This window comes from Taudactylus pleione, unplaced genomic scaffold (genome assembly GCF_031769625.1).
Source record: "Taudactylus pleione unplaced genomic scaffold, aTauple2 ptg000270l, whole genome shotgun sequence".
NCBI lineage: Eukaryota > Metazoa > Chordata > Amphibia > Anura > Myobatrachidae > Taudactylus > Taudactylus pleione.
The window spans coordinates 9331968-9344193 of NW_028284672.1; the positions used below are offsets into that span (position 1 = coordinate 9331968).

The following is a 12226-nucleotide window of genomic DNA, read 5'->3' on the forward strand; positions in this document are numbered from 1 at the left end:
GATTTAGGATTGTTTAGTTTGTCCCATTACTTTTGGCCCCTTAAAAAGTGGGAGGCACATATAGAAACCGTTGTAATTTCTACACCGTTCACCTGATTTGGATGTAATTACCCTCAAATTAAATCTGAAAGTCTGCAGTTAAATCACATCTTTTTGTTTTATTTCAAAGCCATTGTGATGGTGAATAGAGGCCAAAATATGAAAATTCTGTCAATGTCCCAATATTTATGGACCTGACTGTACATATGTCACATAAATTAATCAGCACAGTCTGCTGGTGCGTCCTAGTTGCATCGCATTGCGACTTAGACGCATTTGTGACAGAAAGACGCGCGGCGCTAGCACAGTCTCACCGAGATGGGCTTTTTGGCGCAACTGTAGCAAAGATGTGCAAGGTCATATCTGTAGTCATCATTTCCACAGTCAAAAGGTCGACACCATCATTTCAAATGTGGTAATGTTGACAAACAACATGTTGACAATATAAATTTTAGGGTCAAGCTGGGTACACGCTATATCGTATAGTGTGTACCCAGCGACGGCATGACGTATATGACATTGCGATATATAATTTCATACTGCGTATAGCAACAGGGTGCCTTTCAATGCATCGTCCCATCTGCTGAGCAGCACAGCAGATGGGCCGAAGTGATGAACGACCAGCGTGCAAGCGCAATATAGCGTGCACACTATACGATCCCCACGATACAGTGTTCCCAACAGCGCTGGAATGATATATCGTGCGATATATCTTATAGTGTGTACCCGGCTTTAGGCTTAAATTGGGTGTCGACATTATGCACCTGTCAACACTGAACGTGTTGACATTATGGTGTCTATATAATGACTGTCAATATTGCGATTGTCAACAAAACATACCAAAACCACCAAGGGGGCTTGTCACGACCTGGCCTTTGAGGTTTCCCAGTCAGAGGACTGGGAGTCGGGGTGACTAGGTGGGAAGGCAGCAGTAGACGAGGAGGAAGTACATACGACTTCCTCATCGGCTAATTCCGGGTTCTGAAAAGACCTGACCAGAGGCGCGGAGTCTAACTCATTGGTGGTTTTCACCAGTGACCCCTCCAATTAGGATATGGGTTTCGCTGCCCCCAATGAGCAGGTCGTGGTCCCCCTGATCAGGGACCCAGGAATTAGCAACTGACAAGGAGAATAGAAAGACAACTGAGTGGCTGGAGATTATCAATGTAAAACAAAACTGAAGAATATCGGTAGTGACCGATGTAGAATATCGGTAGTGAACAATGCTGAATATCACCGATGAATATCAGTAGTGACTGATGTTGAATATCACAGGTGTGTACTGGTAGTGACTGATGTTGAGTATCACTGAAAAATATCGGTAATGACAGATGTTTAATATTCCTGATGCTGAATATCACAGGTGTGTATCGATAGTGACCGATGCTGAATATCACTGAAGAATATCGGTAGTGACTGATGTTGTATATCACAGGAGAGTATTGGTAGTGACTGATGTTGTATATCACAGGAGAGTATTGGTAGTGACTGATGTTGAATATCACAGGAGAGTATTGGTAGTGACTGATGTTGAATATCACAGGAGAGTATTGGTAGTGACTGATGTTGAATATCACAGGAGAGTATTGGTAGTGACTGATGTTGAATATCACAGGAGAGTATTGGTAGTGACTGATGTTGAATGTCACAGGAGAGTATTGGTAGTGACTGATGTTGAATGTCACAGGAGAGTATTGGTAGTGACTGATGTTGAATGTCACAGGAGAGTATTGGTAGTGACTGATGTTGAATGTCACAGGAGAGTATTGGTAGTGACTGATGTTGAATGTCACAGGAGAGTATTGGTAGTGACTGATGTTGAATATCACAGGAGAGTATTGGTAGTGACTGATGTTGAATATCACAGGAGAGTATTGGTAGTGACTGATGTTGAATATCACAGGAGAGTATTGGAAGTGACTGATGTTGAATATCACAGGAGAGTATTGGTAGTGACTGATGTTGAATATCACAGGAGAGTATTGGTAGTGACTGATGTTGAATATCACAGGAGAGTATTGGTAGTGACTGATGTTGAATATCACAGGAGAGTATTGGTAGTGACTGATGTTGAATATCACAGGAGAGTATTGGTAGTGACTGATGTTGAATATCACAGGAGAGTATTGGTAGTGACTGATGTATATCACAGGAGAGTACTGGTAGTGACTGATGTTGAATATCACAGGAGAGTATTGGTAGTGACTGATGTTGAATATCACAGGAGAGTATTGGTAGTGACTGATGTTGAATATCACAGGAGAGTATTGGAAGTGACTGATGTTGAATATCACAGGAGAGTATTGGAAGTGACTGATGTTGAATATCACAGGAGAGTATTGGTAGTGACTGATGTATATCACAGGAGAGTATTGGTAGTGACTGATGTTGAATATCACAGGAGAGTATTGGTAGTGACTGATGTTGAATATCACAGGAGAGTATTGGTAGTGACTGATGTATATCACAGGAGAGTATTGGTAGTGACTGATGTATATCACAGGAGAGTATTGGTAGTGACTGATGTATATCACAGGAGAGTATTGGTAGTGACTGATGTTGAATATCACAGGAGAGTATTGGTAGTGACCGATGCTGAATATCACAGGAGAGTATTGGTAGTGACTGATGTATATTACAGGAGAGTATTGGTAGTGACTGATGTTGAATATCACAGGAGAGTATTGGTAGTGACTGATGTATATCACAGGAAAGTATTGGTAGTGACTGATGTTGAATATCACAGGAGAGTATTGGTAGTGACTGATGTTGAATATCACAGGAGAGTATTGGTAGTGACTGATGTATATCACAGGAGAGTATTGGTAGTGACTGATGTATATCACAGGAGAGTATTGGTAGTGACTGATGTTGAATATCACAGGAGAGTATTGGTAGTGACTGATGTTGAATATCACAGGAGAGTATTGGTAGTGACTGATGTATATCACAGGAGAGTATTGGTAGTGACTGATGTATATCACAGGAGAGTATTGGTAGTGACTGATGTATATCACAGGAGAGTATTGGTAGTGACTGATGTTGAATATCACAGGAGAGTATTGGTAGTGACCGATGCTGAATATCACAGGAGAGTATTGGTAGTGACTGATGTATATTACAGGAGAGTATTGGTAGTGACTGATGTTGAATATCACAGGAGAGTATTGGTAGTGACTGATGTATATCACAGGAGAGTATTGGTAGTGACTGATGTTGAATATCACAGGAGAGTATTGGTAGTGACTGATGTTGAATATCACAGGAGAGTATTGGTAGTGACTGATGTATATCACAGGAGAGTATTGGTAGTGACTGATGTATATCACAGGAGAGTATTGGTAGTGACTGATGTATATCACAGGAGAGTATTGGTAGTGACTGATGTTGAATATCACAGGAGAGTATTGGTAGTGACCGATGCTGAATATCACAGGAGAGTATTGGTAGTGACTGATGTATATTACAGGAGAGTATTGGTAGTGACTGATGTTGAATATCACAGGAGAGTATTGGTAGTGACTGATGTATATCACAGGAGAGTATTGGTAGTGACTGATGTTGAATATCACAGGAGAGTATTGGTAGTGACTGATGTATATCACAGGAGAGTATTGGTAGTGACTGATGTTTATCACAGGAGAGTATTGGAAGTGACTGATGTATATCACAGGAGAGTATTGGTAGTGACTGATGTTGAATATCACAGGAGAGTATTGGTAGTGACCGATGCTGAATATCACAGGAGAGTATTGGTAGTGACTGATGTATATTACAGGAGAGTATTGGTAGTGACTGATGTTGAATATCACAGGAGAGTATTGGTAGTGACCGCTGCTGAACATCACTGGAGAATATTAGAGAGACTGGTGAGGCGCACTGAGGATAAAACAGCGTGGAGCCTGGAACAGCGATCTGAAGCTAGCAGCTACTGGAGAAGAGAAGTTGTTCAGGCAACTTCCTGTTTCCTGGAGTCCTGCCTTATACCCTTAGGTAGTCGGCCATTGGAGGAGAGTATCAGCTGAGAGCTGGCAATGCTACCATTGGTGAAGGGTCTGGTCAGGTGAGAAAGACAACATGGCATGGAGGATTGTGTGGAAGTCAACAGGACCCCGGGGATAATAGTCAGTATGTCACCTGGCGTCTGACCGCGCGGCTAGTCAGGGGTAGCCGGCACCGCGGTGAGTACCAGCTGATGTGTGCATAGAGAATTGATCCAATGCAGTCACAGACTTAGAAGTATAAGTAGTTTCCTAAACTAGGATAGTATTGCACAGTTATCAGTTTAAATATATTATGTTCTTATGTTTTTATATATTACATGGTTGCAACAAGGTTTTAATCACTTACACAAAAGGGGCGTGGGGGGAGGGAGGAGTGGATAATAATTATCCGGGATTGATCAAAAGACTGGGCAGGTTCAGGGCCAGCAGTTGAGGGGGGCAAATGCAGCCCTTTGTAGCGGCATCATAGTATTTTTTTCGGAGGGGGGCGTAGACAGCATTACCTGGACCAGCCCTTTGTCTTGACGGCTCTGCTTACACTTAATATATACAGCAGTGCTCATTGTCATACAATAAGCAGCCTTGTAAAAATGGCCGAGGCATTACATTGGTGTATACTTAAAACACAGAAAAGTTGATGTCAGAATAAAGTGAACCTGTTGCTTACACACAGTGAAGGAAATCATTATGTGTGCTAATTCACCAGGAAAATCAGCGGTTAATGTCATGTCCGATATTAGATCAGACCACAACATGCCTTATCTGAGTAAGCAACAGGTCCACCTCAGTAACTATCAGGCCATCTTGTGATTTTCAATTCCGTTTTATTCTGCAATGACATGAGGAGAAAATATTAAATCACCTTCTTTCTATCACATGGCAGTCCTCATTTTATTAATACTATTCTAAAGATGAAGTCTCCAGAATTGAACACAATACTGTGAGTTTTAATTAAAACTAGCTGCAGTTGACTCTAAAGCTTCTTTCCTTGTACATGGAATCCTTCTGCTTATACAATACATTAGGCAACCCTCCCGGGCCCCTACGCGCACGTTAGGCAACCCTCCCGGGCCCCTACGCGCACGTTAGGCAACCCTCCCGGGCCCCTACGCGCACGTTAGGCAACCCTCCCGGGCCCCTACGCGCACGTTAGGCAACCCTCCCGGGCCCCTACGCGCACGTTAGGCAACCCTCCCGGGCCCCTACGCGCACGTTAGGCAACCCTCCCGGGCCCCTACGCGCACGTTAGGCAACCCTCCCGGGCCCCTACGCGCACGTTAGGCAACCCTCCCGGGCCCCTACGCGCACGTTAGGCAACCCTCCCGGGCCCCTACGCGCACGTTAGGCAACCCTCCCGGGCCCCTACGCGCACGTTAGGCAACCCTCCCGGGCCCCTACGCGCACGTTAGGCAACCCTCCCGGGCCCCTACGCGCACGTTAGGCAACCCTCCCGGGCCCCTACGCGCACGTTAGGCAACCCTCCCGGGCCCCTACGCGCACGTTAGGCAACCCTCCCGGGCCCCTACGCGCACGTTAGGCAACCCTCCCGGGCCCCTACGCGCACGTTAGGCAACCCTCCCGGGCCCCTACGCGCACGTTAGGCAACCCTCCCGGGCCCCTACGCGCACGTTAGGCAACCCTCCCGGGCCCCTACGCGCACGTTAGGCAACCCTCCCGGGCCCCTACGCGCACGTTAGGCAACCCTCCCGGGCCCCTACGCGCACGTTAGGCAACCCTCCCGGGCCCCTACGCGCACGTTAGGCAACCCTCCCGGGCCCCTACGCGCACGTTAGGCAACCCTCCCGGGCCCCTACGCGCACGTTAGGCAACCCTCCCGGGCCCCTACGCGCACGTTAGGCAACCCTCCCGGGCCCCTACGCGCACGTTAGGCAACCCTCCCGGGCCCCTACGCGCACGTTAGGCAACCCTCCCGGGCCCCTACGCGCACGTTAGGCAACCCTCCCGGGCCCCTACGCGCACGTTAGGCAACCCTCCCGGGCCCCTACGCGCACGTTAGGCAACCCTCCCGGGCCCCTACGCGCACGTTAGGCAACCCTCCCGGGCCCCTACGCGCACGTTAGGCAACCCTCCCGGGCCCCTACGCGCACGTTAGGCAACCCTCCCGGGCCCCTACACGCACGTTAGGCAACCCTCCTGGGCCCCTACACGCACGTTAGGCAACCCTCCTGGGCCCCTACACGCACGTTAGGCAACCCTCCTGGGCCCCTACACGCACGTTAGGCAACCCTCCTGGGCCCCTACACGCACGTTAGGCAACCCTCCTGGGCCCCTACACGCACGTTAGGCAACCCTCCTGGGCCCCTACACGCACGTTAGGCAACCCTCCTGGGCCCCTACACGCACGTTAGGCAGCCCTCCTGGGCCCCTACACGCACGTTAGGCAGCCCTCCTGGGCCCCTACACGCACGTTAGGCAGCCCTCCTGGGCCCCTACACGCACGTTAGGCAGCCCTCCTGGGCCCCTACACGCACGTTAGGCAGCCCTCCTGGGCCCCTACACGCACGTTAGGCAGCCCTCCTGGGCCCCTACACGCACGTTAGGCAGCCCTCCTGGGCCCCTACACGCACGTTAGGCAGCCCTCCTGGGCCCCTACACGCACGTTAGGCAGCCCTCCTGGGCCCCTACACGCACGTTAGGCAGCCCTCCTGGGCCCCTACACGCACGTTAGGCAGCCCTCCTGGGCCCCTACACGCACGTTAGGCAGCCCTCCTGGGCCCCTACACGCACGTTAGGCAGCCCTCCTGGGCCCCTACACGCACGTTAGGCAGCCCTCCTGGGCCCCTACACGCACGTTAGGCAGCCCTCCTGGGCCCCTACACGCACGTTAGGCAGCCCTCCTGGGCCCCTACACGCACGTTAGGCAGCCCTCCTGGGCCCCTACACGCACGTTAGGCAGCCCTCCTGGGCCCCTACACGCACGTTAGGCAGCCCTCCTGGGCCCCTACACGCACGTTAGGCAGCCCTCCTGGGCCCCTACACGCACGTTCGGCAGCCCTCCTGGGCCCCTACACGCACGTTCGGCAGCCCTCCTGGGCCCCTACACGCACGTTAGGCAGCCCTCCTGGGCCCCTACACGCACGTTAGGCAGCCCTCCTGGGCCCCTACACGCACGTTAGGCAGCCCTCCTGGGCCCCTACACGCACGTTAGGCAACCGTCCTGGGCCCCTACGCACGTTAGGCAACAGTCCTGGGCCCCTACACGCACGTTAGGCAACAGTCCTGGGCCCCTACGCACGTTAGGCAACAGTCCTGGGCCCCTACGCACGTTAGGCAACAGTCCTGGGCCCCTACGCACGTTAGGCAACAGTCCTGGGCACCTACGCACGTTAGGCAACAGTCCTGGGCCCCTACGCACGTTAGGCAACAGTCCTGGGCCCCTACGCACGTTATGCAACAGTCCTGGGCCCCTACGCACGTTAGGCACCAGTCCTGAGCCCCTACGCACGTTAGGCAACAGTCCTGAGCCCCTACGCACGTTAGGCAACAGTCCTGGGCCCCTACGCACGTTATGCAACAGTCCTGGGCCCCTACGCACGTTAGGCACCAGTCCTGAGCCCCTACGCACGTTAGGCAACAGTCCTGAGCCCCTACGCACGTTAGGCAACAGTCCTGGGCCCCTACGCACGTTAGGCAACAGTCCTGGGCCCATTTCCACATAACCCAACAGCTCTGAGACCAAACATATAATACATACCTTTTGTAAAGAAAAAAAAAGATGACAAATCTGATAAGACTGTGTGACTGTGTAATGCGTTGGCTTATAGGTGATTGGTGTGTGTGTGTGGTATGTTAATAAATAAAATTTTAAACAACTCTAAGTAATACAAAAGTAAGGGGTATAAAATAAAAACTTAAAAAATAAAATCAATATAGATAAGAGGTTCCCAAACATGGTCCTCAAGGCTCCCCAACAGTTCAGGTTTTAGAGAAATTCATGGTTGAGCACATGTGACTTAATTAGTAACTCAGTCAATTTGATTTCACCACCTGTGCTCAACCAATGATATCTCTAAACCCTGACCTGTTGGGGAGCCTTGTGGACCGCGTTTGGGATCCTCAGATATAGATGATGACAGTGTCTTCGTCAATGAAAAGCACACAATAAATAATATTTCTTCTTCAGGGTCCATAGGGACCCACAGGGAAACCTTGGGGTTTAGGTGGAGGTTAGGACCAGACACCAGACAGTTAAAGCTGTTGACTCCCAGGATGCAGTGGTCCTTCCCCCTATACCCCACCCCCAAACCAGAGGCCCTTCAATTAGTCCTGGTGTCTGCAGGAGTCAGATCACAATTTAGACAGTGGGCTGCTTTAGGCAGCCCATTAGCTTTTATTTGATTTGCTAGTTTACTTATTTTACCACTGAGTGTTGAGCACTAGACGGTCCATGACATGTCTGTGCTGACACTCCATCATCCCTCCGGATGTCACGACTACAGTTCCGTCTGGTACTCTCGACAGGCTCCCAGGGACCTTGCTAGCAGGCCCCACGGGATGACCATAGACTGTAACTCGGACACAGGGGATAGGTAAGGCGGGTAATCGCTTGCAGTAACCCGCAAATGGGCAATCTTTCCTCCAGTCTCAGGGGACAGGCCTGGAGGACGCAGAGTGTGTATACCGGGGTAGTCTGGGTGCTCCACTAAGACCACCAGGGTACATATGGTGTGGGAAACCAGCGTCCCTGGGGTCAATAATCAGCAACCAAGGGAGGCCAGCTTTCCCTGTTTAAGCGGCCCCTCCCCCAGCTCAGGGCACCATTCCGCAGGGTCTAAACCGCTCTGAGCTGCATTTCCTCTCCGGCAACGCCCCCTCATAGGTCTCCGGCGGCCATCTTCTCCAAGGCTCAGCCACAGCTCTCTCAGAGAAACGCTAGGTCCGGGTCCCCCTACATCCCTCTCCTGGAGCTGGCTTATGTAGTGCTATAGCCTACCACACATTAGTCTATGAGCAGTTGATTTTAGTGCCAATTGTGCATTTACTTTTCTGCATTGTATGCGATCTGCTAGCGCTGTGTGTCTATTTGATATTTTCAAATGCTGTCAAACTTTGCCTATCACTATTTTCTCTCTGTGTCCCTAACAATACCAGTGTATTAAGGGTCCATATACACTTAATTTCTCACTGGAGTTGTGAAGTTATGGCATACTGGGACAGTTGCACTATACATAGTGCCATAAATGTGCTGAAGTTCTACAGCTTAATACAGGCTTGAACAGGCTATTTATATTGCTTCCCCCATGAGTTTGGCTTTTGTCACATACTCAGTTGTTGTATACTGCCTCATACCATAGTGCTATACTACTCTACAATATGTCTAACACAGGCAAGAGTAACAAAATAGCTGCTGCACCCACACTGTTCTCATGTAAATCATGTGCAGCAGGATTAAATGAGGATGATTTAATCCAAGAGGGAGTTTGTGCCACCTGTTATAATACACCTGGCCCATCAGTTCCCCCAGCCCCATCCAAGAGCCCCCCTGGGTTGCCTTTACTCAGGTGCTAAATACACTTTGTGACCGCCTAACAGTCCCGGCAGTAATTCCTCCTTTGGGGTTGCCACAGCAGGTACAGGCTGTATTTCCCCCTATGGGGTTGCCACAACAGACACAAACTATACCCGTGCCACCTCTGTCCGCTACCTTAGAGATGATGGTATCCACAGCTGTTAAAAATGTATTACAGGGTGAGAAATCACTACCCAGTAAAATAAGCGTCCTCTGTTTTCCTCTCAGTCCACGCTCCTCTCAGATTCTGCGGCAGCCTTCATAGACGCATTATCCATAAAGTGGACCTTTCAGTTGGTGTACCTGTTTCCTCCAGTCTCCCTCCTTCCTCGAGTACTTCAGAAGTTCAAACAAGACGGAGACACTGTCCTTCTGGTGGCTCCAGCGTGGCCCAGATGACATTGGTACTCACACCTTCAGAGTCTCTCCATCAATGCTCCTTTTCTGCTGCCTCAACGGTCGGATCTGTTATCTCAGAGTCCTTGTCTACACCTGGACTTGGGTCGTTTGTCTTCAGCGTGGCTCTTGAGACATCCCTCTTAAGATCTAAGGGATCTTCTCTAGCTGTAGTACAGACTATGCTCAGGGCGCGTAATCCGGCTTATGCCCGGATATATCACAGAGTGTGGCATACTTCCAGTGGTGTAACGCCAGAAGTTATGACCCACCTCTTTTAGGGTCTCTAGAGTCCTTGCCTTACTTGAGGCTGGACTGGACCTTGGACTTCACCTGGCTTCACTTAAAGTTCATGTCTCCGCTTTGTCTATCTGGTTCCAACACAAAATTGCTACACTACGGGATATTCATACCTTTGTACAGAGTGTTCTCTACATTCAACCTCCCTTTGTCCCTCCTGTGGCTCCTTGGGATTTGTCTGTGGTTCTTCAGGCTCTGAAGGACCCTCCTTTTAAACCCCTTGAATCAGGGGATCTCAAATAGTTAACAGCGAAGACTATCTTTCTTTTGGCTATTGCCTCTGCACTGTGACAGTGTCAGACTTTGGACACTGTCGTGACGCTCACCATTTCTTATTTTTCATCTAGATAGGGCGGCTCTTTGTACTTGCCCTGGTTTTCTTCCCAATGGGTTCTCTCAATTCCATATCAATGAGGAAATTGTAGTCCCGGCCTTCTGTTCACCCGGCCTTTCGGCTGGTGAGGCTTCCTTAGATGTGGTCCGTGCCCTCAGGATCTACGTGGACCGTACCTGTTCTTTTAGGAAAACTAATTCTCTATTTGTCCTCTATGGATTTCACAAGAAGGGCTGACCAGCTAATAAACAGACCCTAGCCTGATGGATCCGCATGGCTATCTCACAAGCTTACTTGCAGACATGTCTCCCTGTGTAGCTACCGTTACTGCTCATTCCAAACGCTCTATGGGACCTTCGTGGGCAGCTCGCGGTGGCGCCTTGGCTGAACAGCTTTGTAAGGAGGTCACGTGGTCTTCTGTCCACACCTTTCGGAGGTTCTATGCCTTGGATACATTCGCCTCTCTGGATTCTTCATTTGGGCACTGGATACTCCTGTCAGCTCAGGAGCGTCCCCGCCCTTAAATACTGCTATGGGACATTCCCTTGGTATCTCTGTGGATCCCTATGGACCCTGAAGAATGAAAAGAGAGTTATGATAAAACTTACCTTTGTTAACTGTCTTTCTTCAAAGTCCATAGGGTCCACAGGGCGTCCGCTCTGACGCCCCTGGCTTCTCTGGGTTGGTTATCCTGGTCACCGGTCTCAGTCTCTCTTGTTTGAGAGTGTGTTTCTTCTATTTACCAGTCCTCCTCCTGCTATTGGCTTACTAACTAACTGAAGGGCCTCTGGCTTGGGGGCGGGGTATAGGGGGAAGTACCAGTGCATCTAGGGAGTCAACAGCTTTAACTGTCTGGTCCTAACCTCCACCTAAACCCTATGGTATCCCTGTGGACCCTATGGACTTCGTACAAAGAGTTAACAAAGGTAAATTTTACCATAACTCTAATTTTATGCTATTTATTGATAAGGGTGTTGCACACAGCAAATCTGGAACTAATGAGCAGGTATATAAGCAGGTATTGTGGAAGACACCAGCACCTGGCAGGAGCTTACTGTATGATTTGATCCTATAAGTTCCTCCGGTCTGGATGTTTTGCGAAATCCCGCTCCAGGCCTCTGAATGTAGTGGCCATCCATGTCATGGTAGCCTGTGGACAAATGACGTCACGGCTATTGCACATAGGCCACACAGGGCCATTAGAGTCCAATGCTGCAGGTGTGTCACTTGCAGTAATTAACAAAAATGGTGCTTTAAATATCAAGGGAAAAATCTCACTCCTCAACGCAACTCGCAGGCTACTCCAGTACATTTGGGCCATAGTGTTATCCAATTATGATTTAAAAAAAAAAGAAAAGAAGAGACAAATTAAATAGAAGACAATCTCTTAAAATACAATATTTGAATAGATAACAAGAGTCAGTAAGGAATGGAAGTCTCAACATAAGATAACTTTAAATGCGATAGATTGTTTCTTACCCAAGGACACCACTAAAAGGCCAGCCCCAAATAGCTCCGGCAGCAACTCCCAGCACTGCCACGGAGACCTTCTCCATATACCAGCCTGTCATGGCTATCACGGTGGTGTACATACAGAAACTGCTGGGGAGGTAGGCTGCAGGA

General features: G+C 49.4%; 1 protein-coding gene across 2 annotated transcripts in view; it reads right to left on the bottom strand.

The window, feature by feature from the left end:
* Positions 1-12226, bottom strand: part of ALG9 (ALG9 alpha-1,2-mannosyltransferase) — a 178817-nt gene that overhangs the window by 150436 nt on the left and 16155 nt on the right. For both annotated transcript variants that reach the window (XM_088481366.1, XM_088481365.1), the window contains exon 6: positions 12083-12218. In XM_088481366.1, coding sequence (XP_088337492.1) covers positions 12083-12218 — 136 coding nt within the window. The remainder of the gene's footprint in view (positions 1-12082; positions 12219-12226) is intronic.